At 42.0% G+C, this 27,092-nt stretch overlaps 2 protein-coding genes and 2 pseudogenes across 2 annotated transcripts; all 4 read left to right on the forward strand.

Annotated features, from left to right (window-relative positions):
- The first annotated feature begins 372 nt into the window (after nt 1-372).
- LOC116570766 (olfactory receptor 13C7-like) lies at nt 373-1,340 on the forward strand. Its single transcript, XM_032308278.1, has one exon. The coding sequence runs from the start codon at nt 373-375 to the stop codon at nt 1,330-1,332; it is 960 nt and encodes a 319-aa protein (XP_032164169.1). The 3' UTR covers nt 1,333-1,340.
- Nucleotides 1,341-2,357: 1,017 nt separating this feature from the next.
- On the forward strand, nt 2,358-4,047 carry LOC116569966 (annotated as a pseudogene).
- Nucleotides 4,048-22,107: 18,060 nt separating this feature from the next.
- On the forward strand, nt 22,108-23,336 carry LOC116570759 (olfactory receptor 2S2-like). Its single transcript, XM_032308270.1, has one exon. It carries the CDS (start codon nt 22,155-22,157, stop codon nt 23,118-23,120), a length of 966 nt encoding a protein of 321 aa, XP_032164161.1. The 5' UTR covers nt 22,108-22,154; the 3' UTR covers nt 23,121-23,336.
- Nucleotides 23,337-24,971: 1,635 nt separating this feature from the next.
- Nucleotides 24,972-25,850, forward strand: LOC116570770 (annotated as a pseudogene).
- The last annotated feature ends 1,242 nt before the right edge of the window (nt 25,851-27,092 follow it).

Below are 27,092 nucleotides of genomic sequence, written 5' to 3' on the forward strand. Positions count from 1 at the left end.
CATCAAATAGAAATAATTTACAGCATTTTCCCATATTCATCAAAAAGAGAGGAAAAGCCCTCCTTGACTAGGAATTACCTCTGCTGGGCTCAGGTCCTGTCTCTATCACCACCTTGTTCAGAAGACTTGGACAGGTCACTTCCCCTCTCTGGGCCTCAGTGCAGTATTTGTAAGCCCTCTCCCAGCCCTCACCATTCTGCATCTAAGATCTAACCACAATCCTACCTACTGTCATCTATTTCAGTCATTTATCTCATATGCACATATGTTGTCCTGTTCTGTAGCACAGATGGTGTACCAGGTGCCTAAGACCTCCTCAAGAAAGCCTCCTTTGCTGCATTTGTACATGGCTGATGACAGAAGGCATAGCACATGGAAAAAGCCAATTGGTCTTCCCCTGTGGAAGGGTTCATTATCCTGGGGCTCTCAGCCCACCCTAAGCTGGAGAAAATTTTCTTTGTGCTCATCCTCCTAATGTACCTGGTCATTCTTCTGGGAAACGGGGTCCTCATCTTGGTGACCATCCTTGACTCTCGCCTGCACACACCCATGTACTTCTTCCTGGGGAACCTCTCCTTCCTGGACATCTGCTACACAACCTCTGCAGTCCCCCTCATTCTTGACAGCTTCCTGACACCCAGGAAAACCATCTCCTTCTCAGCCTGTGCCGTGCAGATGTTTCTCTCCTTTGCCATGGGAGCCACAGAGTGTGTACTTCTGGGCATGATGGCATTTGATCGCTATGTGGCCATCTGTAACCCCCTTAGGTATCCCGTGGTCATGAGCAAGGCTGCCTATGTCCCCATGGCTGTCAGCTCCTGGGCTATTGGTTGTACAGTTTCTGTGGTACACACAACCTTGACAATTCAGCTGCCTTTCTGTGGGAACAACGTCATCAACCACCTTGCCTGTGAGCTACTAGCTGTCCTAAAGTTGGCCTGTACTGACATCTCCATCAATGTGATCAGCATGGGGGTGACCAATGTGTTCTTCCTGGGGGTCCCAGTTCTGTTCATTTTTGTCTCCTACGTGTTCATCATTGTTACCATCCTGAGGATCCCCTCAGCTGAGGGGAGGAGAAAGGCCTTCTCCACCTGCTCTGCCCACTTCACTGTGGTGGTCATCTTCTATGGGACCTTAGTTTTCATGTATGGGAAGCCCAAGTCTAAGGACCCCCTGAGGGCAGACAAACAAGACCTTTCAGACAAACTCATCCCCGTCTTCTATGGGGTGGTGACCCCCATGCTCAACCCCATAATTTACAGTCTCAGGAACAAGGATGTGAAAGCTGCTGTGAGGAACCTGGTGGCTCAGAGATGTTTCGCCCAGTGATGGAGGGCTCCTCTGTGTTCCCACTCTATGACATAAAGGACTTCAGATCATTATAGCTGCCTTCGAAAAGACAAGTCATGTAATCCAGAATCCTCTCTTGACCTTCAGTCCATTTTCAGAGAATGTTTAACTTTTCAGAGTACATCTTGTGAGTTCTAGTCATACAGCTGAGAGTTTTGACAGATGCCACATAACAGATCTCTAATTGAATACACAAAGACATTCTGAACACCTGATAAAACTAAGGAGAGAGGAGCCAGCCATCAGAGCGAGCTTGGGGAACGGCCTCACTGTGTAGAGCTACACAGCCATGCATAGAGGAGAGAGGGACCTCCCAGCGCTGTTGCCATCCCTTTGGATCCCCCAGGAAGAGTCACAGGAAAAAGGAAGAAGTGGGAATTTTCATTTTAGACTGTTTTTGGAAGACAGTCAGTTTGGCTGAAGTATAAGAAGAGACAAAGACAAGTTCTTCACATAGAGAGCTTTTGGGTGGGAACAAGCTATTCTGGAACACCCCATTTCTTTTTAGCTATGAGAAAATTAAAGATTTTTTTAAATGCACTTCACATTATGAAACACTGCTAGGAACTTAACGGCAACAAGGAATATAGAGTTTGAATTTGATGCTCATCACTTACAGCAATTCCCACCTAGAAGCTAGTATGTGTTTGGATAATAACTCACATTCTAGAAAAAAGAAAGATGATAGAAATATAGATAACTAATCAGATAGAGTGATGCTAAATATATTTGAAGACTTTGGGGGGTTAACATTTGACACTATTCTTTGTTCCAGGATTTCTCAAAGTCTTTAATATGCTAGAGTACACTGTGAATGGCCAAGAGATGTAAACTTGATAGCATTTCCTAAGTCTCCATAGCTCAGCAGGATAAAAACAGGGAAGATTTTTCTTACCTATGACCTTCAGTGGTCTATTAGTCTATTTCTTCATATTTTACACCTAACCACTTGATTTTACATGAATTACTTATTATAGATAAGTGCTTTGTAAATGATAAGAACAATGGAACTATTAGATACCAGTTTTGGTCGTATCATGAAAGTTGCCCAGTCCTGTGTGCCATGTGGAACAGAGTAAGATACCGTCCCTACATACAGCAATAGACACACAAGGCAAATGAGAGATTCAGAGGTGTTAGCAGGTGAACAGAAACATATTTATGGCAAGTTCTATGAAATTCTTTGAATGTGGCACACATATTTAAAGAGAATTTGGAAAGTGAATCCTTTGTGTGAACAGATTTTGGAAGTGTTTGATCAAGTGATATTTACATTTTCTTACATTTATTAGGAATGAATTGTCTAAGGATTAGTGTTTGTTTAATAAAATTTCTGATTCTAATGTTAACCTGTCACTAATTTCTACTCTGCACCAGCAGGGAATAATCTTGCTCTTTCAAATACACAAATGCCATCTAGTAGCCATTTAAGCAAACTCCAGACACTTAGTAGAGCCATGCAATATCATTGTTAGAAGAGGTTTCAGGGATTTTCTTGTTCCACCCTATGCACAGTATGCATGATGTTCCTCTCCAATGTTCCTGAACCCAGTCAAATGGCATTTCTTAGACATCTCCAGTAACAAAGAATTCAGTACTTCCAGAGTCTAGCTTTTTTGTTCAGCCCTTGCAAACTCTTCCTCGATTTATGCTTAACTATACCCTCCAGTAGCTTCTACCTTCACTCCTAATTAGGTTTAGTGCCTCTACATGAGATGTACCCAATCTCTTTCCTTCTTCTTTGTGAAGGTATTCTGGTCTCCTAAATCCCCTGCAGACCACACAGGGCCAGCCCTTCCTCCTATGCCAAATGTTCTTTGTGCATATCCTGATGATCTATTTAGTACTCCTGCTGGGCAATGGGGTCCTCATCCTGGGGACTGTGTCCAACTCCTACCAGCACATGATCATGTACTTCTTCCCTGGGAACCCATTCTTCTTGTAGATCTGCTACACAAGCTCCTCAGGCTCTTTCATTCTCAACAGCTTCCTAATCTGCAGGAAAACCATCCCCTTCTCTGCCTAGGTGTGCAGATGGTTATCTGCTTTGCCATGGGAGCCACAGAGTGTGTGTGGACATGATGGCATTTGATCTCTATCTGGCCATATGTAACCTCCTCAGGTACCTACTGGTGATGAGCAAGCTGCCTATGTGCCCATTACTGGCGGCTCCTGGACAACTGGAAGCATGACTGCCATGGTGCAAACATCTTTAAGGACAGGATTACCCTCCTGTGAGGACAACTTCATCAACCACTTTACCTGTGAGATCCTGGCTGTCCTGAAGTTGGTCTGTGCCTACATCTCATTGATGCGATCACTATGGCAGTAGCCAATGTGATCTTTCTGGGCATTCAGCTCACTATACTTTCATCTCCTATGTGATTATCATTGCTACCAACCTGAAGATACCCCCAGCTCAGAGAAGGAAAAAGGCCTTTTCTACCTGCTCTGCCTACTTCACATTCAAGGTTCTATAGAACTATGCTTTTTGTGTACGGAAAGCCCAAATCCAAGAACTCCACTGAGGGCAGGCAAGGATGTCTGGATGTTTCAGGATGTTTCAGACAAGCTCACCTCCCTCTTCTATGGGGTGAGGATCCCTATGCTCAACCTCATCATCTACAGCTTCAGGAACAAGGATGTGAGGCCATTGTGAAGAACACAGTCCTACGCAAACACGTCATCCAGTGATGGTGGAGGGGTCCTGATAGATCTCTATTCCCTAGTTTCTCTTACCTGAGGGGCTCAGAGGATAAGATAAAGGACCAATTTCGCCAAAGGTGCATAGGCAAATCTGATTACACAGAACGCTTTGTGTGAATAAGGAAGCATTTAATGGGACGTTTCTGTCCCATTCTAGAAGCACTTCTACACAAGTATATACCGTTGGTCAAGCCTTATAGTCATCTATCCTTGGGAAGTATACTGTGCTACTTGATGTCAAGGGAAAATAACTCTTCAAGTTTTAATTTTAACTTACAAAAAGCTCTAGGCTATAGATCTATAATTCAATTGCTCCCTGGCCTCTTTCTTTGAACATGTTTGGATGGGTCCTTGATTCATGGACCTTTCAACATATCTTACACCGTATTAAACAAGAGTAATATTTATCTCTGTGCTCATTGTTTCTTTCTCCCTATTTTCATATTAATTCTTAAAACTGTTTCTTGAATTGTTCTCTTCCTGTGTCTCCAAAATTGACCTCTTTTCTTGTCCTCAGTCATGGTCCCCACCAGAAAACCATTCACACCTCGGGAGCACAGAAGAGAGTGCGTAGGTGGTGGCAAAACTGATGTAAGGGTCAAACACCTAGGCCTTTTTCCTTTCCCCTTGTTGAGGATGTTATTCACCCCCTTGCTCCTGTTTCTGGGTATCTGAGACCTCCCAGAGCCCATGAGAGTGATGCGGAAACTGAGATGTATTTAGGAGAATCAAATGAATTCTCTTAACTTCCTGACCGGGCTCAACCATGCATGCAGCCAACTGGTGACCATCAATCGCTTTTCTTCCCAAGAATACCCAACCCTACATGGCAGTCAGAGGGAGAGGAAGGTGATGTTCACTAGCAGACACCTAAGAATAAACCTCTGACTTGTAAGAAATTCCAAGCCACTTCCCAATAGTGAGCAATCTAGAAGTCCAGTTAAAAGAATGAGCGGGTTCTTTCCATAGTTTGGCTATTGTGGACATTGCTGCTATAAACATTCGGGTGCACGTGCCCCTTCGAATCACTACGTTTGTATCTTTAGGGTAAATACCCAGTAGATGTCCATCAACAGATGAGTGGATAAAGCAGATGTGGTATATATACACAATGGAATACTACGCAGCCATCAAAAGAAATGAAATCTTGCCATTTGCAATGACGTGGATGGAACTAGAATGTATCATGCTTAGCAAAATAAGTCAAGGGGAGAAAGACAACTATCATATGATCTCCCTGATATGAGGAAGTGGTGATGCAACATGGGGGCTTAAGGGGGTAGGAGAGGAATGGATGAAACAAGATAGGTTTGGGAGGGAGACAAACCATAAGTGACTCTTAATCTCACAAAACAAACTGAGGGTTGCTGGGGGAAGGGGGTTGGGAGAAGGGGGGTGAGGTTATGGACATTGGGGAGGGTATGTGCTTTGGTGAGTGCTGTGAAGTGTGTAAACCTGGCGATTCACAGACCTGTACCCCTGGGGATAAAAATATATTATATGTTTATAAAAAATAAAAAATTGAAAATTGAAAAAAAAAAAGAATGAGCGGGATAGAAAGCCGCCAAGAGCTGACATGAACTTTTACCCCAATAAGGAGGAAATAAACTAGTCATCAAAACAAACAGCCTTTCCTGGAAAAGAGTTATTGCAGGAAGATGGTGAGACAGAGAAGAAAAATCTCAGTGGGTTCTGTGTGGAATTTGGGAGGCTGTTGGATCAATAAAACAAAAGCCATTGATCTAAGAGAAGCTAGGAGCAGAAAAAGTGGCTGGGAGATAAAAATTTGTCCTAGGGAAAAAACTGACATTGTTGGTCAAACAAAATCCAGGAGAAAGTATTTAAAAGTACACAAAATACTTAAAACTGAATTGTTTTTAGTAGTTAATTTATTTTCAGCATAACAGTATTCATTGTTTTTGCACCACACCCAGTACTCCATGCAATCCATGCTCTCTCCAATACCCACCACCCGGTTCCCCCAACCTCCCACCCCCCACCCCTTCAAAACCCTCAGATTGTTTTTCAGAGTCCATAGTCTCTCATGGTTCACCTCCCCTTCCAATTTCCCTCAACTCCCATCTCCTCTCTAACTCCCCTTGTCCTCCATGCTATTTGTTATGCTCCACAAATAAGTGAAGCCATATGATAATTGACTCTCTCTATTTACTATAGCACCAAGAACCATAAGATACCTGAGAATAAACCTAACCAAAGAGGTAAAGGATCTGTACTTGAGAAACTACAGAACACTCATGAAAGAAATTGAAGAAGACACAAAAAGATGGAAGACAATTCCATGCTCTTGGATTGAAAGAATAAACATTGTTAAAATGTCTATACTGCCTAGAGCAATCTATACTTTTAATGCTATTCTGATCAAAATTCCACCGGTATTTTTCAAAGAGCTGTAGCAAATAATCCTAAAATTTGTATGGAATCAGAAGAGACCCCAAATCGCTAAGGATATGTTGAAAAACAAAAATAAAACTGGGCGCATCATGTTACCTGATTTCAAGCTTTACTACAAAGCTGTGATCACCAAGACAGCATGGTACTGGCATAAAAACAGACACATAGACCAGTGGAACAGAGTAGAGAGCCCAGATATGGACGCTCAACTCTATGGTCAAATAATCTTCGACAAAACAGGAAAAAATATACACTGAAAAAAGACAGTCTCTTCAATAAATGGTGCTGGGAAAACTGGACAGCTATATGTAGAAGAATAAAACTCGACCATTCTCTTACACCGTACACAAAGATAAACTCAAAATGGATAAAAGACCTCAATGTGAGACAGGAATCCATCAGAATCCTAGAGGAGAACATAGGCAGTAACCTCTTCGATATCAGCCACAGCAACTTCTTTCAAGATATGTTTCCAAAGGCAAAGGAAACAAAAGCAAAAATGAACTTTTGGGACTTCATCAAAATCAAAAGCTTCTGCACAGCAAAGGAAATAGTCAACAAAACAAAGAGGCAACCCATGGAATGGAAGAAGATATTTGCAAATGACAGTACAGACAAAAGGTTGATATCCAGAATCTATAATGAACTCCTCAAACTCAACACACACAAAATAGACAATCATATAAAAAAAAAATGGGCAGAAGATATAAACAGACACTTCTCCAATGAAGATATACAAATGGCTATCAGACACATGAAAAAATGTTCATCATCACTAGCCATCAGGGAGATTCAAATTAAAACCACATTGAGGGGCGCCTGGGTGGCTCAGTGGGTTAAGCCGCTGCCTTCGGCTCAGGTCGTGATCTCAGGGTCCTGGGATCGAGCCCCGCATCGGGCTCTCTGCTCAGCAGGGAGCCTGCTTTCTCCTCTCTCTCTGCCTGCTTGTCATCTCTCTCTGTCAAATAAATAAATAAAATCTTAAAAAAAAAAAAAAAACCACATTGAGATACCACCTTACACCAGTTAGAATGGCCAAAATTAGCAAGACAGGAAACAACATGTGTTGGAGGGGATGTGGAGAAAGGGGAACCCTCTTACACTGTTGGTGGGAATGCAAGTTGGTGCAGCCACTTTGGAGAAGAGTGTGGAGATTCCTCAAGAAATTAAAAATAGAGCTTCCCTATGACCCTGCAATTGCACTTCTGGGTATTTACCCCAAAGATACAGATGTCATGAAAAGAAGGGCCATCTGTACCCCAATGTTTATAGCAGCAATGGCCACGGTCACCAAACTATGGAAAGCCCTTCAATGGACGAATGGATAAGGAAGATGTGGTCCATATACACTATGGAGTATTATGCCTCCATCAGAAAGGATGAATACCCAACTTTTGTAGCAACATGGACGGGACTGGAAGAGATTATGCTGACTGAATTTTTAAAATAAAAAGAACTTAAGTTTCTCTCTGAGGCTGAGAGGGAAAAAAGAAGAGAGAGAGAGCAAGAGACAGAATTTGTTATTAAAAAACAGGTAAGAGTCATAAAAGGTACTCCACGGGAATCCATTAAGTAATTCAGGAGAAGAAACAGAACAGATGAAAGACAAATAACAAAGGAGAAAAACATTTCACTGAACAGAAATTCTGCATGTTGGTTCATAAAATGTTCATCAATCACCAGGCAAGAATTGTACTAAAAGACCTACCTATGTACAGTCCATCCAAAGGTAAGTTGTAATTCTCATATGTGCCAAAAGAATTCTATAGAGTTTTCCACAGCATAAAACTGTGCTTCCCAACAAAGACCAAGAATCTGGCTGCCGCTGTCCTGCTTCTCTGCTGCCCTAAATGTAGATGCCAGAGAAACAAGGCTGACAGAGTGCTGAGAGAAAGGCGCTGAGAATCTGAACTCTACACACCCTGACCATTGCATGTATATGAGACTTGAAAAGACATTGTTGGCACGTGCAAACCCAGACAGCACACACCCCTATTATCCCTTATTCAAAAAGATTTTGTTTACAAAGTTCTCCCAACAAATAGTTACAAATAAATAATGGAGGGACTGGGACCTATACGGTAAGTAAGACACAGTAGAGGATGTCTAAATGTCTGAAGACCAACAAAGTCTTGGAGGGGTAGGTCGTGGGGGGTTGGGTGAGCCTGGTGGGGGATATTAAAGAGAGCATTTCATGGAGCACTGGGTGTGGTGCATAAATATTGGCTCTTGGAAGACTGAAAAAATAAAATTTTAAAAAGTCTAATGAACACCTGATACCAAATGTGCTAAGACAAATATATGAAGAAATTATGAGGAAATGCATCGAGGTAAACAGTGACAACAAAGCAATGGTGTAACTCTAGTTACAATTCTAGATGACTTTATTAAGCTGAGAAATTTAGAAAAAGATGCATAGTTATATCCCATTGAAGGTCTCATCTTAAGAAGGATGTGGTGGGAAAGGGAATCTTATAATATATGAGTATAATGCATTGATACTAAAATAACAAAAGTATTAATGTGCTTGTTGAGGGTCACCTAGGGATTCAGTCAGTTAGCAGATGCCTTTGGCTCAGGTCATGATCCCATGGTCCTGAGATGGAGCCAAGTTTCCAGCTCCCTGCTTAACAGCTCACTCAGAGTTTGCTTCTCCCTCTCTTTCTGCCCCAATTCTGCTTGTCATCTCTCTCTCATGCTCGCTCTCTCAGATAAATGAAATCTTGAAAAAAATGTATGCTTGTGGAAATCTTCAGAGAAATAGCAGTAGACAAGTATTAGCATGAAGACATTTGAAAGAATAAGAGGATAATGAATGAGCAAAGATACTTCATCAAATGAAAAATTCATACACTGAACCTGAATAGATTTAAATCAATGCATATTAAATACATGATACATAGTACCCAGTTTTGTAAGGGGCTTCAAGGTTTCTAACATTAGGATAGATTAGGAGATCTATTGCAACCATTCTTTAATAGATTCAAGAGGAAAAAGTGATCTCATCAACAGATGTTGACAAGTCACCTAATAAAACTTAACATTGATTTCTGGCTTCTTTTTTTTTTTTAAAGTAGCACACTTCAATAGAGGAAACTCCCCCTGACATGAAATAAAGTATCAGAACATCAGCACGCAGCATGTCTGTGACTTGGATGAGGTCACCAGCTTTCAAGGTCTACATCACTTTGCAGTCTAGAGAATTAGACGAGATGAGGACAACAAGGAACATAAATATTGAAAAGAAGGAAAAACAACAAATGTTCTTTAACTGAAAAAAATTTACTCAAATGCCAAAACTACAAGAAATAACAAGACAGTACACGAGAGGGGCTGTATATAATTCACTGCAGTTAGAAAAGTTTTACAACACCTATGGAAAATATATAAGAAGTATGAGAGGCCTATGTGAGTATCATATATTTACAATGACCATATATTAAGAGAAGTCTTAAGATATTTTCATTTTGAAGAAGCAAATGTCCAGAATGCAAGCCTCAGGACACTTAACTATCTTCCAAGTGCCTCATTCAAAACCCTTCTCACCCTTGCCAGCAGGTGGGAAGAGCCATTCTCCACCCACTTTCCCATCCTTAGAGCAGCCCCAACTCTTAGTTGGGAGGGAAGGTCCAAGCCCTGAGGCAAACATGAACGCTCCCTGATAAAGGTCTCAGAAGCAAAGAAAACCAGCCTTCAACTCAATCCATGCTTTTGGAGGTAACCAAAGAGCCTAGAACAGACCACTGACAAATGGAGGATTTCACAGCCCTGCTTATGTGCTGATTACTTTCTGCCCTCATTACAACTCATAACCATTTATCTCATGTTAGGCTGACCCCTAAAATCTTCAAGAGATTACAGCCTCCAATGAATGTCTTTACTGACATGACCAAATCAAACATCCCACGTGGTCAGAGACAACAGATGATGAACATAATTACCCAAATAGGTGAAAGCAGAGCATTTCAAACAAGACCTAGTCATGACCAAAAGAAAACAAAACAAAACTTTCAGCATTGAACTGGAGGTCCCAGACAGGGCAGTAGGGCAAGAAAAGAGACAAGCCTATCAAATTTGAAGAAGACGAAAATTGTCATTACTCACTGGTGTTAATATTGCCCACTAGAAACAAAATCCTAATACCTTTGAGATATATTACAAATATTGAAAAGAGTGTTCCTCAACACTAAATCAATTTACAAAAAATCTATGGCATTTCCACATTCCAGCAGCAGGTTATGAAATATTTTAAAACATGTGAAGAAATATAAATGTACATGTTTATATATTTAAATATAAGCATGCATGTTTTTTTCTTTTAATTAAATTAATTTATTTATTTTCAGAAAAAACAGTATTCATTATTTTTTCTCCACACCCAGTGCTCCATGCAATCCGTGCCCTCTCTAATACCCACCACCTGGTACCCCAACCCCCCACCCCCCCACCACTTCAAACCCCTCAGATTGTTTTTCAGAGTCCATAGTCTCTCATGGTTCACCTCCCCTTCCAACTTACCCTAACTCCCTTCTCCTCTCTAACACCCCTTGTCCTCCATGATATTTGTTATGCTCCACAAATAAGTGAAACCATATGATAGTTGACTCTCTCTGATAAGCGTGCATGTTTAGATATTTAAATATAAATTTTAATATAGGATTGTATATAATATAAAATTTAATATTTATTTTAATATAATTTAAAGTATATATTGTATTGTTATATAATGTTATATTAAATTAACACAAATTAATTTCATATGTATTAATTTAATATATATTAATATATGTGTTTTGAATGTTACTAAAATAGAGGAATGTTTCCTATTCATGGGCCAGGAAATTCATTATGGAGATATTAGTTCTCCTCAAATTCATCTATAGATTCAATGTAATGCCAATTTATAAACCCCCAAATCATTATTCTACAATTAAGAAGTAGGCTCCATAATGTATAGAGAAGAACAAAGGACTAAAAACAGCCCAGAGACATTTGAAGATGTACTGGGTGGGGATAAAGGGACATACCCTACGAGATATCAAAGTATACTATAAAGCAATATTGATTGGGGCAGCATAACATCAACACGGCAACAGACAAATAAACCAATGGAAAAGAACAGAGATACCATACATCACACTAAGAACAGAAAGGACAAGAACCATATGATCCTCTCAACTGATGCACAAAAAACATTTGACAAAATACAGCATCCTTTCTTGATTAAAACTCTCCGCAGTGTAGGAATAGAGGGGACATATCTCAATCTCATTATAGCCATATAAGAAGAGCCCACAAGAATGTCATTCTCAATTGGAAAAAACTGAGAGCTTTCCCCCTAAGGTCAGGAACAGGACAGGGATGACCACTCTCACCACTGCTGTTCAACACAGTACTAGAATTCTTAGCTTCAGCAATCAGACAACAAAAAGGAATAAAAGGATTCCAAATAGTCAAAGAAGAAGTCAAACTCTCATTCTTCAAAGATGAGGAAAACACTCATCTCTGAACACTCAATGTGGAAAACAACTCAATGTGGATACCCAAAAGCCTCTACCCACAAACTGCTAGGTCTCATATAGGAATTAAGCAAGGTGGAGGGTATAAAAATCAGTGCACAGAAATCAGTTGCTTTTAGGAAAGAGAAATCAAAGAATCACTCCCATTTACAATTGCCCCCCAAAACCTTAAGAAACCTAGGAAAAACCTAACCAAAGAGGGAAAGGACCTGTACTCTGAAAACTATAGAACACTCATGAAAGAAATTGAGGAAGACACAAAGAAATGGAAAAACATTCCATGCTCACGTATGGGAAGAACAAATATTGTTAAAATGTCCATGCTACCCAGGCCAATTTACACATACAGTGCAATCCCCATCAAAATACCATCACCATTTTCCACAGAGCTGGAACAAATAATCCTACAATTTGTGTGGAAAGAACCCGAAGAGCCAGAGGAATGTTGCAAAAGGAAACCAAAGCTGGTAGCCTCACGAATCTGGACTTCAAGCTCTATTACAAAGCTGTAATCCTCAAGACAGTACGCTACCGGCACAAAAACAGACATATAGATCAGTGCAACAGAATAGAGAACCCAGAAATGGACCCTCAATTCTACTGTCAACTAATCTTCGACAAAGCAGGAAGGAACATCCAGTGGAAATAAAGACAGTCTGTTCCACAAATGGTGCTGGGGAAACTGGACAGCCACATGGAGAAAAATGAAACTGGACCATTTTCTTACACCATACACAAAATAAACTCAAAACGAATGAAAGACCCGAACGTAAGACAAGAATACATCAAAATCCTAGAAGAGAACACAAAGGCAGCAACCTCTTCAATCTCAGACACAGCAACTTCTTGCTAGACATGTCTCCTAAGGCAAGGGAAACTAAAGCAAAAGTAATGTACTGAGACTTCATCAAGATTAAAAGCTTTTGCACAGCAAACGAAACAGTCAACAAACCAACAGACAACCTACAGAATGGGAGAAGGTATTTGCAAATGTCTTTTCAGATAAAGGGCTAGTATCCAAGATCTATAAAGAACTTATCAAACTCAACACCCAAAGAACAAATAATCCAGTCAAGAAATGGGCAGAAGACATGAATAGACATTTCTGCTAAGAAGACAACCAGATGGCCAACAGACACTGGAAAAACTGCTCAATATCACTCAGCCTCAGGGAAATACAGATCAAAAGGACAGTGACATGCTACCTCACACCAGTCAGAATGGCTAAAATTAACAAGTCAGGAAATGACAGATATTCGTGAGGATGTGGAGAAAGGGGAACCCCCCTGCACTGTTGGTGGGAATGCAAGCTGGTGCAGCCACTCTGGAAAACAGCATGGAGCTTCCTCAAAAAGGTAAAAATAGAGCTACCCTATGACCCAGTAATCTCATTACTGGGTATTTATCCTAAAGATATAAATGTAGTGATCCAAAGGGGTACCTGCACCCCAATTTATAGCAGCAATGTCCATAATAGCCAAACTATGGAAAGTGCCCAGACATCCATCAATAGATGAATGGAAAAGAAGATATATATATATATATATACACACACATACACATACATATACACAACACATACACACACATACATGTATGTATGTATATGTATACACCACATACAATGGAATATTTCTCAGCTATCAAAAAAGGAAATCTTACCATTTGCAATAATATGGCTGGAACTAGAGGGTATTATCCTAAGTGAAATAAGTCAGTCAGAGAAGGACAACTATCCTGACTTCACCACATGTGGATTTTAAGAAACAAAACACAGGCTCATAGAAGAAAGGAGGGAAAAATAAAATAAGACAAAAGCAGAGAGGGAGACAAACTATAAGACACTCTTACCTACAGGAAACAAACTGAGGGTTATAAAAGGGGAGGTGGGTGGAGGGATGGGGTAACTGGGTGATGGGCATTAAGGAGGGCACCTGGTGTAATGAGAGCTGGGTATTATATGCAACTGATGAATCCCTGAACTTTACCTGTGAAACTAATAATACAGTATCTGTTATTAGTTGAATTAAATAAAATATAATTTTTAAAAAGAAGAGAAATCCCAGAAATGGACACATGCATGTTTGGAGATTTGATATATAACACACGTGATGTATTACACATCACTGGAGAAAGGGTTGGACACAAACGCAAACAGGACAGTTGGAAATACGTGTACCAAGGAGAAATGTATAAAACATTTATAGCAGCATTCAACTAGGAGGCAACCCAATGATCCATCAATGTAGAATGTATAAATAAACTGTGTTACATACATAAAATGGAATTTAGCAATAAAAATTAATGAATTTAGCCATACTTGTAAATATTAACGAGTCTAGCAAACATAATATTGACTAAGGAATCAAGACAAAAAGAAAACCTATAAGGGTTTAACTGACATTGAGGGTTTTTTTTTTTTTTAAGGTTTTGTTTATTTATTTGTTAGAACGGAAATACAAGCAGGGGGAACTGCAGGCACAGGGAGAAGCAGGTTCCCTGCTGAGCCAGAAGACCCATTTGGGACTCCATCCCAGGACCCTCGGTTCATGACCTGAACCAAAAGCAGAGGCTTAACCAACTAAGCCACCCAGGCATCCCCATATTGAGTTTAGAGAGAGGAAAGCCTAGACTACACTGTTTAAGGATGTATACATTGGTCATAAAACTCAAGAAAAGCAAGGAAATGATTAAACTCATCAGCAATGTGTTTCTCTCTGGCAGGAGAGGATAGATTGGGCAGGAATATCCAGGGAGCTTGCAAGGTACTGGCAATGTTCTACTCTTAAATTAGGAGATTGTTACTTTATTAGTCTTCAAATTAAATCTATGAGTTTGATGTACTTTCATATGCATTTACATATCTGTGCTACTTTTCACATGTTAAATTCCTAAAGTATTAAATATGTGATATCACTTCTCATCTTTCAGATTGGCAAAGACCAAAAAGAGTTCTTGAGACTAAACTACTATGTTGGCAGAGTGTGGAAAACAGACATGTTCAGACATGCTAATGACAGGAATGTGTATATTTGTCAATACCTAACAAAATTACAAATGTACAGACACAGGTGTATTTTTACGAAATGCTAAATTATTGATTCATAAGAAAATTTGTTGTAGCATTAATTATAACAGCATAAGATTGCAGAAGTTTGGAAGATCTAAATGTCCATCACTATTAGACTGATTAATTAAATGGTGGCACAAACTTAAATGGAATATATTCCACCATTTAAAAGAACAAGGCAGTATATTGTCTGGCTCAGTTGGTTGAGCATATACCTTGGGCTCAAATCATGAGCTCAGGGTCCTAGGAAGAAGCCCTGAATGAGGCTCCCTGTTCAGGTAGGAGTCTGCTTCTCCCTCTTCCTCTGCCCATCCCCCTACTCAATGTCTCTCTCTCTCTCTCTCAAGTAAATAAATAAATAAATACTTTTTAAAAATAGGCAGTATTACACATCTTTTTCCCAGGTAAATATACCCAAGATATATTGTTCAGTGAGAAAATCAAGATATTTAAAATCAGACACATGAAAAAAATGTTTATCATCACTAGCCATCAGGGATATTGAAATTAAAACCACATTGAGATATTACCTTACACCAGTTAGAAAGGCCAAAATTAGCAAGACAGGAAACAACATGTGTTGGAGGGGATGTGGAGAAAGAGGAACCCTCTTACACTATTGGTGGGAATGAGAGTTGGTGCAGCCTCTTTGGAGAACAGTGTGGAGATTCCTCAATAAATTAAAAATAGAGCTTCCCTATGACCCTGCAATTGCACTCCTGGGTATTTACCCCAAAGATACAGATGTCATGAAAAGAAGGGCCATCTGTACCCCAATGTTTATAGCAGCAATGGCCACGGTCACCAAACTGTGGAAAGAACCAAGATGCCCTTCAACGGATGAATGGATAAGGAAGATGTGATCCATATACACTATGGAGTATTATGCCTCCATTGGAAAGAATGAATACCCAACTTTTGTAGCAACATGGACGGGACTGGAAGAGATTGTACTGAGTGAAGTAAGTCAAGCAGAGAGAGTCAATTATCATATGGTTTCACTTGTTTGTGGAGCATAACAAATAGCATGGAGGACAAGGGGAGTTATAGAGGAGAACGGAGTTGAGGGAAATTGGAAGGGGAGGTGAACCATGAGATACTATGGACTCTGAAAAACAATCTGAGGGGTTTGAAGCCGTGGGGGGTGGGAGGTTGGGGGAACCAGGTGGTGGGTATTAGAGAGGGCATGGATTGCATGGAGCACTGGGTGTGGTACAAAAATAATGAATACTGTTAGGCTGAAAATAAATTTTATAAAAAAAGCACTGTTGTGCAAAATTTGTCACTGTCTTAATATCTTGTTGTTCTCATTCAACAATATCCATAGAATATCTCTGGTGAGAAAAAACATAAGGAAATTGCTAACATTGGTTGCCTTGAGGGAACATAATTATGTGACAAGAAAGGAAATTAATTTTTATTCTATATTCATTTATATCATTTAAATTTTGATTTGGGTACAAGGAACACCTCCTCATGGAATGATAATCACAAAGATGAATTGAGGAGGAGGAGGAAATCATTGGGGATAAACAGAATCAGATGGATTGAGACTGAAATCCAGCTCTGTCATTCACAAAACATGTGGCCTTTGGTAAATTGTTTAACCTTTCAAATTCTGTTCCCTGGAATAAGAAGCGAGGGACATAATGGCACTTTTCAAGCTATACTACAAAACTATAGTAATCAAAACACTTGGATGCTGATACAAAAATAGACACATTGATCAGAAGAACAGGATAACCACCAGAAATAAACCCATGCTTATCTCATCAATTAGTCTATAACAAAGGAGACAAGAATACACAATGGACAGTCTCTTCAGTAAATTGTATTGAAAAACCTGGAGAACAACATGCAAAAGAATAAAAACTGAACTACTTTCTTTTGTCTTACACAGATGTGAAATAAAAGTGGAGTAAAGACCAACAGGTAGGGCGCCTGGGTGGCTCAGTGGGTTAAGCCGCTGCCTTCGGCTCAGGTCATGATCTCAAGGTCCTGGGATCGAGTCCTGCATCGGGCTCTCTGCTCAACAGGGAGCCTGCTTCCTCCTCTCTCTGCCTGCCTCTCTGCCTACTTGTGATCTCTCTCTGTCAAATAAATAAATAAAATCTTTAAAAAAAAAAAAAAAAAAAAAAAGACCAACAGGTAGGACCTGACCATAAAACTCCTAAAAGAAAACACAGGCAACAATCTCGTGCACATCAGCCTCAACAACATTTTTCAGGATAGGTCTCCTCAGACAAGGAAAACAAAGGCAAAAATAAACTCTTGGACTTCATCAAACTAAAAAGCTTTTGCACAGTGAAAGAAACCATCAACTAAATGAAAAGGCAACCTACTGAATGAGAGAAGATAATTGTGAACAATGTATTTGGATAGTATCCAAAATATATAAATAAAACATACAACTCAACACCAAGAAAACAAATAATCTGATAAAAAATGGGCAGAGGATCTGAATAGACATGTCTCCAAAGATGACCTACAGAGGGCTAAAAGAAACATCACTATCATCAGGGAAATGCAAATTAAACTCAAAATGAGATACCATCTCACCCGAGTCAGAATGCCGAGATCAATATGGCAAGAAATAACATGTGCTGATGAGGAAGTGGAGGAAATGTTAAAATGAAGGTTTATGAAGTGTCTGTCACAGTGCCTGGCACATGGGAGCACCTCACTCAGTGTAGCCAGTTCTGCTGCTGCTGTTGTGAGACATGTGTCCTGCCTCCCCATTCTGGATGTCTAGGACTCAGCAGGGGGACAGCATACTCTGACTCTGAATCGAGCACTGGCTTCTCTGGGAGCCCAGGGAAAGCTCAGGAGGAAACCAGCATCTGCTATACAGCCTTCTCCATCTCCAGGTGACCCTGTCCCAGTCGTTATCTCTAATTGGGACAGGGAGATGGTCCTTGGAGGCCCCAGGTATGTATAGGGCCTGTACCCTGTGCACATTTGACATTCCAAACTTTAAATTGCTTCTGGGACCAACAGGGTCCCTGTAGGAGTTCACAGTTGCTTCTTGAGGACTCCTTTCACTGCTGGGGAAGAGGTACCTGTGGGATTTCTGGGCTTGAGACCAGGATGACAGGTCCTCTCCATGAAGAGTCTGTAGCTGAGACACCCAGTTAGCCTGCACATCTAGGAGGAAGGATGTGAGAGAAACCCCACCAGAGGCTAAAGTTTCCACAGGGCTGTATGGGGAAAAGAAGACACAGGGTCTCAGAGGTGAAAGAACTCCAGCAGGAGAGTGTCTGGGGTCCTTCGCTGGGATCCAGGGTCTGGGCCAGGGCACAGTGAGGAGCTGAGAATTGGCTCTGAGATCAGAAGACTCGGAGAAGTGGCTGCAAACAGGATGCAGGTGGGTAGCGCTGGGCTGTGATCGGGACAGGCTTGGTGGCCATGACTTTTGCAGAGCATTTTCCAAAGATGGACTTTCCTCCTCCCCCTGCCTCTGCTCCAAACACCTTCCAGCTGCAGCCAGCTGTGAGCAGCTGATGCTGGAGCAGGGAGGAGCAGCTGAGGCTAAGCCCAGGCAGTCCCTCCTGCTCTACGCTCACCACTGACCCAGCCCTGCCCTGACACTGCTGTTCCATCCTCCCTGAGAGGAGCCCAGAGTCCTGGCAAGAAGGCAGCCAGATTTCTACCCCATCCTGCTGAGATTTCCCAGAAGACTGAGCCTTTCATGGGGTCACAGGGTGAGCAGACAGGCAAGCTGGGACCCATCCCTGTCTGTGATGCCCAGTCTGTGGCTAGTTCTGTTCTCCTCACTTTCTTTCTACCCCTTATTCATGGGGATGCCTCCCAGGACCCCCAGTGGATGCCTCAAACCACAGATAGTACTTCCTATACACACACACCTGTGATACCATTTAATTTACAAATCTGACACAGTGAGAGGTTAACAATAACCTATAATATCATACAACAATTATAACATCACATTATAAAGTTATATGACTGTGGTCTCTCTCTCACAGTGTCTTATTATACTGGACTCCCTTTCTTCCTGTGACAACGCAAGATGAAAAATGGCCACATGATGAGCCACAGTGAGGTAAGTGACCTAGACATTGAGATGCAACAGAAGGCTAACCTTGACCTCATGACCACAAGTCAGAAACGCTATCTTCTGCTCCAAACCACAGCTGGGGTGCTGCGGGGGGCGGCCAGAACTGAAATTTTGGAAGCACAATATTGGTAAGGGGGATTACCTTACTGAGAATTTTTTTGCCTGAACACAAAGTAATTTCTGCCTGTAATTTATTACATAATCTGATAGTATTGAAGAGTTACAAAGCAGAATCCCTTTCCCAACTGATTTTGTTATAACTTCTTTTCAATCACTTTTATCCACATATACTGTTGACCTAACTGAGATCAAAACGGTATGTACAATTTTGCATTCTCACTTTTATCTTTAAAGTGTAATGATGTGCTAGTGTAAAAATTATAAATGTAAATTAAATGTCTAATATTCCATTAGATGAAATGGCACCATTAGGCATTTATTGGCAGACAGTTATGAAGGCTTCCATTGAGAGATACTGGCCTTCCACTTCATTGAGCATTCACAATTCTCTTCCAGAGGTTGAAATATTGAGTTATGTGCATTTCCCAGCTTTTTTGTTTTTCTACACAAGCTGCTCTCCACAGAGGCGGCATGACAATGCATGGGGCTCCGGACTGCATTCCTTTTCTCAGCTGCCTGCTGCCTCCAGAGATAAGTAGGGATCTACTTATCACAAGCAAGCCCTATCGTGGTGTCCCACCTGTAGGATGCAGCCACGAAGGTAAGAGCTTCCCTTCCTTTCCTGCTCTCACAGGCTGACTCCAGTCCACCTGGGGCTGTAGGGGTCAGAGCTCTCTGTTCTCTTCCATCCTGATTCTCCTCCAAAGCCTGACACGGCACTATTTCCTGCTGGCCATAGCCTGATGGGAAAGCAAGCATTAAGATCACCTCTTCACACACACACACACACACACACACACTCACTCCAAGGAAGGGTCTGTAACCTTCACCCAAGACTGCTCCCTGCCTGGTGAGGACAGCACTGGGCACTCCATGACAGAGTTGGGATGCCCTGGGAGGAAAACTGTACAGCCTTTTTGTGATGCACATGGGGAAACCGAGGCCTGGGGACTTGCTCAAGCTACATAGAATATCCATGTCCATGGATATGGACCAGCTGGGGCTGGTCCCACAGCTCTGGGCTCAGTGCAGGGTGGGAGTCACTCTGCCTGACAGAGTATCTCACATAAACTCCAACCATGACTGAAGCAAGAGCAGGCTGGTCTCTGAGACAGAGCACCCAGAGCTGGTACTGCAGAGACAGACTCTCTACAGCATCTGTGCAAGACAGTGCGGCAGCTATTTGGTGGGAAGAACCCAGACTGGGGGCCTGTGATCCAACCCCGGCAATGGCGTTCAATCCTAAGAACCAAATCTTTGGCTCCTCTGAGCTTTGCTTAAGTTTACTTATGACACCTGAATGACAGTGTCTTCTCCAGGCTTGCTTCAAGGAATATGGCACAAAATAGATGTTCATCAATATTAACCACTGGTCGTCTACCCTTTGCCCATGCCTACACACATACACACACACACACACACATACACATGTGTACACACCACTGCAATTAAGAAAGAGCTATAGAAATATTACAAATGAGAATTCTGAATACAGAGTCTGGCAAAGGTAGCTGAGAGTCTGTAAATCCTCCACCCAAAGGCATGCAAGTCTTCCATAAGCTAGTTGCTTGCAGGGAACCCAAGAATGGAGGCAGAGAGCCAGAATATTACACAAGAATACAGTATAAATATAAAAGGACAAAGAAAAGCCATTCCTTAGACACCCTTGGCTAAAAGTTCACCAAACTCTAATGAGCAGGGATTAGATGTTAATGCCATACATCCTGCTGTCTGATAACTTACAGTCTGCCCGGTTATTAAGAACTGAGTTAACTGGTCAGTAAGCTGCCTGGCTGTCATCCCATAGTGTAGGTTCACTCACTCCAATTACTCCTTCTGTGACCTTCATGAATTCTTCCCCATGAGGGAAACTCCCCCACATACTGCCTTTAATATGTATTAAAATAGGCAGATCCTGGGGTGCCTGGGTGGCTCAGTGGGTTAAAGCCTCTGCCTTTGGCTCAGGTCATGATCCCAGGGTTCTGGGATTGAGCCCTGAATCAGGCTCTGCTCAGCAGGGAGCCTGCTTTCTCATCTTTCTCTGCCTACCTCTCTGCCTACTTGTGCTCTGTCTGTCAAGTAAATAAATAAAATCTTAAAAAAAAAAAAAAAAAAAGAATAGACAGATCCTAATTCTGACAATAGGCAAGTCTGTTGCTGAGGGTGGGCCGACTAAGGAAGGATCCGTCTTATGGCTGAACATTCTATCTGGATGGGGAATATTTTTTTTTTAAGATTTTATTTATTTGTTTATTTGACAGAGATCACAAGTAGGCAGAGAGGCAGGCAGAGAAAGAGGGGGAAGCAGGCTCCCTATCGAGCAGAGATCCATCCAAGAACCCTGAATATGACCTGAGCTAAAGGCAGAGACTGTAACTCACTGAGCCACCCAGGTGCCCCGGATTAACACTCTTTTAACAAGTTCCTTCCAAATGTAATCAACGTTTAACAAGGCTTGAAATTTTTGTAGTTGTAAGAATAGGATCAGTTTGGGCATTCCCCTCTCTAAGAATCTAGGAAAGCCCAGATTAAATGAAATTTCTATGCATTTACATCAAAAAGAAGTAACTTACAGCATTTTCCCATGCTCATCATAGAGCAGAGGAAAAGCCCTCCTTGACGGGATTACCTCTGCTGGGCTCAGGTCCTGTCTCTATCACCACCTTGCCCCAAAGACTTGGACGGGTCACTTCCCCTCTCTGGGCCTCAGTACAGTATTTGTAAGCCCTCTTCCAGCCCTGACCGTCCCCCATCTAAGATCTAACCACACTCCTACCGATTATCTCTTATGGACCTATGTTGTCCTGTTCTGTAGCACACAGTGATGGTGTACCAAATGCCTGAGACTTTTCTCAAGAAAGCCTTTGCTGTGTTTGTCCTTGGCTGATGACAGAAGGGAATGCACATGGAAAAAGGCAATTGGTCCTCCCCTGTGGTGGGGTTCATTCTCCTGGGCCTCTCAGCGCACCCTAAACTGGAGAAAATGTTCTTTGTGCTCATCCTCCTGATGTACCTGGTGATCCTGCTGGGAAACGGGGTCCTCATCCTGGTGACCGTCCTTGACTCCCGCCTGCACACACCCATGTACTTCTTCCTGGGGAACCTCTCCTTCCTGGACATCTGCTACACAACCTCCTCAGTCCCTCTATTCCTAGATGGCTTCCTCAATCCTAGGAAAACCATCTCCTTCTCAGCCTGTGCCGTGCAGATGTTTCTCTCCTTTGCTATGGCAGGGACAGAGTGTGTGCTTCTGGGCATGATGGCATTTGATCGTTATGTGGCCATCTGTAACCCCCTGAGGTACCCCGTGGTCATGAGCAAGGCTGCCTATGTGCCCATGGCGGCCAGCTCCTGGGCTGTTGGTGGTACGGCTTCTGTGGTACACACATCTTTGACAATTCAGCTGCCTTTCTGTGGGGACAATGTCATCAACCACTTCACCTGTGAAATCCTGGCTGTCCTGAAGTTGGCCTGTGCTGACATCTCCATCAATGTGATCAGCATGGGGGTGACCAACGTGATCTTCCTGGGGGCCCCAGTTCTCTTCATCTCCATCTCTTATGTGTTCATCATTGTTACCATCCTGAGGATCCCCTCAGCTGAGGGGAGGAGAAAGGCCTTCTCCACCTGCTCTGCCCACTTCACTGTGGTGGTCATCTTCTATGGGACCTTATTTTTCATGTACGGGAAGCCCAAGTCTAAGGATCCCCTGGGGGCAGACAAACAAGACCTTTCAGACAAGCTTATCCCCCTCTTTTATGGGTTGGTGATCCCCATGCTCAACCCCATCATCTACAGCCTCAGGAACAAGGATGTAAAGGCTGCTGTGAGGAACCTGGTGGCTCAGAAATGTTTCGCCCAGTGATGGAGGGCTCCTCTATGTTCCCACCCTATGGGATAAAGGACTTCTCATCATTATAGTTGCCATCCGATAGACAAGTCACGTGATCCGGAATCCTCTCTTGCCCTTCTGTCCTTTTTCAGAGAACGTTTAACTTTTCAGTGTATACACTGAACATCTTGTGAGTACATCTTGTGAGTTCTAGCCATACAGCTGAGAGTTTTGACAGATGCCACACAGCAGATCTCTAACTGAATTCACAAAGACATTCTGAACACATGATAAAATGAAGGAGAGAGGAATCATCAAAGCGAGTTTGGTGAATGGCCTGCACTGTGTCTAGCTACACACCCAGTGCACGGAGGACAGAGGGCGCTCCCAGCACTGTTGCCATCCCTCTTGGATTCCCCAGGAGAGTCACAGGAACAAGGAGGAAGTGGGAATTTTCATATTGGACTGTTTCTGGAAGACAGTCAGTTTGGCTGAAGTATAAGAAGAGACACAGACAACTTCTCCACATAGAGAGCTTTTGGGTGGAAACAAGCCATTTCTTTTTAGCTATAAGAAAATTGAGGCTATTTTTTCTCAGTGCACTTCACATTATGAAACACTGCTTGTAAGTTAACAGCAAGAAGGAGTATAGATTTGAATTTGATGCCCATCACTTACAGCAATTCCCATTTAAAAAAGCTAGTATTTGTTTGGATAATAACTCACATTCTAGAAAAAAGAAAGATGACAGAGATAGAGATAGACAGACAGATAGACAGAGGCTAAGTATATTTGAAGTCTTTGGGGGCCTAACATTTAACACCTTTCTTTGGTCCAGGACTTCTCAAAGCTTTAATATGCCACAGTACACTGTGAATGTTCAAGAGATGTAAACTTGGTAACATTTCCTGAGCCTCCATAGCTCAGCAGGATAAAAACTGGGAAGTTTTTCCTTACCTATGACCTTTGGTGGGTTGCCTAACCTTTTCCAGTCTACTTATTCATATTTTAACATCTAACCACTTAATTTCACATGAATTACTTATTATAAACAAGTGCTTTCTAAATGGTAAGCACAATAGAATTATTAGATGCCAGTTTTGGTCATATCATGAATGTTGCCCAGTGCTGTGTGCCATGTGGAACAGAGTAAGACACCGTCCCTATATAGAGCAATAGACACACAAGGTAAATGAGAGATTCAGAGGTGTCAGCAGTTAAATAGAAGCATTTTTATGTCAAGTTCTAGGAAATTCTTTGAATATGGCTGACTTCATAAAAAGAGAATTTGGAAAGTGAATTCTTTTTTGAGAACAGATTTTGGAAGTTTTTGATCAAGTGATATTTACATTTTCTTATATTTCTTAGAATGAATTGCCTAAGGATGACTGTTTGTTTAATAAAATTTCTGATTCTAATGTTAGTCCTGTTACTACTTTCTGCTTTGCACCAGTAGGGAATAATCTTGCTCTTTCAAATACACAAATGCCATCTAGTAGCCATTTAAGCAAACTTCAGACACTTAGTAGAGCCATGCAATATTATTGTTAGAAGAGGTGTCAGGGATTTTCTTGTTTAACCCTATGCACAGGATGCATGCTGTTCCTCTCCAATGTCCCTGACCCTAGTCAAGTGTCATTTCTTGGACATCTCCAGTAACAAAGAATTCAGTACTTCCAGAGTCTAGGTTTTTCATTCAGCCCTTGCAAACTCTTCCTCGAATGTGCTTAACTCTACCCTCCAATAGCTTCTACCTTCACTCCTAATTAGGTTTAGTACCTCTACATGGATGTACCCAATCTCTTTCCTTCTTGTATGTGAAGGTATTCTGGTCTCCTAAATCCCCTACAGACCACACAGCGCCAGTCCTTCCTACCATGCCAAATGTTCTTTGTGCATATCTTCGTGATCTATTTAGTGCTCCTACTGGGCAATGGGGTCCTCATCCTGGGGACTGTGTCTACCTACTACCAGCACATGATCATGCACTTCTTCCCTGGGAACCACTCCTTCTTGTAGATCCACTGCACAACCACCTCAGGCCCCTTCATTCACAACAGCTTCCTAATCTGCAGGAAAACCATCCCCTTCTCTGCCTAGGTGTGCAGATGCTTATCTGCTTTGCCATGGGAGCCACAGAGTGTGTGCTTCTGGGCATGATGGCATTTGATCTCTATCTGGCCATCTGTAACCTCCTCAGGTACCTACTGGTGATGAGCAAGCTGCCTATGTGCCCATGACTGTCAGCTCCTGGACAGCCAGAAGCATGACTGCCATGGTGCAAACATCTTTAGGGACAGGATTACCCTCCTGTGAGGACAACTTCATCAACCACTTTACCTGTGACATCCTGGCTGTCCTGAAGTTAGTCTGTACTGACATCTCATCAATGTGATTGATCACTATGGCAGTGGCCAATGTGATCTTTCTGGGCATTTCAGCTCACTACACTTTCATCTCCTATGTGATTATCATTGCTACCAACCTGAGGATAACCCTAGCTCAGAGAAGGAAAAAGGCCTTTTCTACCTGCTCTGCCTACCTCACATTCATGGTTCTACAGAACTATGCTCTTTGTGTACAGAAAGCCCAAATCCAAGGACCCCACTGGGGGCAGACAAGCAGGATGTTTCAGACAAACTCACCTCCCTCTTCTATGGGGTGATGATCCCTATGCTGAACCCCATCATCTACAGCCTCAGGAACAAGGATGTGAGGGCCACTGTGAAGAACCTGGCCCTATCCAAACACGTCATCCAGTGATGGTGGAGGGGTCCTGATAGATCTCTATTCCCTAGTTTCTCTCACCTGAGGGGCTCAGAGGATAAGATAAAGGGCCAATTTCGTCAAAGGTACAGAGGCATATCCGATTACACAGAATGCTTTGTGTGAATAGGAAGCATTTAATAGGACGTTTCTGTTCCATTCTAGAAGCACTTCTACACAAGTATATACCGTTGGTCAAGCCCTATACTCATCTATCCTTAGGATGAATACTGAGCTATTTGATGTCCAGGGAAAATAACTCTTCAAGTTTTATTTTTAACTTATAAAATCACTGGGCTATAGATCTATAATTCAATTGCTCCCTGGCCTCTTTCTTTGAACAAGTTTGGATGGGTCCTTGATTCATGGACCTTCCAACATATCCTACTCCATATTAAACAAGAGTAATATTTATCTCTGTGCTCATTGTTTCTTTCTCCCTATTTTCATATTAATTCCTAAAACTGTTTCTTGAATTGTTCTCTTCCTGTGTCTCCAAAATTGACCTCTTTTCCTGTCCTCAGTCATGGTCCCCACCAGAAAACCATTCACACCTCAGGAGCACAGAGGAGAGTGCGTAGGTGGTGGCAAAACTGATGTAAGGGTCAAACACCCAGGCCTTTTTCCTTTCCCCTTGTTGAGAGTGTTATTCACCCCCTTGCTTCTGTCTCTGGATAGCTGAGACCTCCCAGAGCCCATCAGAGTGATGTGGAAACTGAGATGTATTTAGGAGAATCAAATGAATTCTAACTTCCTGACCAGGCTCGACCATGTATGCAGCCAACTGGTGACCATCAATCGCTTTTCTGCCCAAGAATACCCAACCCTACATGGCAGTCAGAGGGAGAGGAAGGTGATGTTCACTAGCAGACACCTAAGAATAAACCCCTGACTTGTGAGAAATTCCAAGCCACTTCCCAATAGTGAGCAATCTAGAAGTCCAGTTAAAAGAATGAGCGGGATAGAAAGCTTCCGAGAGCTGACATGAACTTTTACCTCAATAGGGAGGAAATAAACTAGTCATCAAAACAAACAGCCTTTCCTGGAAAGAGTTATTGCAGGAAGATGGTGAGACAGTGAAGAAAAATCTCAGTGGGTTCTGTGTGGGATTTGGGAGGCCATTGGATCACTAAAAACAAAAACCATCGATCAAAGAGAAGCTAGGAGCAGAAAAGGTGACTAGGAGATAAAAATTTGTCCTAGGGGCAAAAATTGACATTGTCGGTCAAATAAAATCCA

This window comes from Mustela erminea, chromosome 12 (genome assembly GCF_009829155.1).
Source record: "Mustela erminea isolate mMusErm1 chromosome 12, mMusErm1.Pri, whole genome shotgun sequence".
NCBI lineage: Eukaryota > Metazoa > Chordata > Mammalia > Carnivora > Mustelidae > Mustela > Mustela erminea.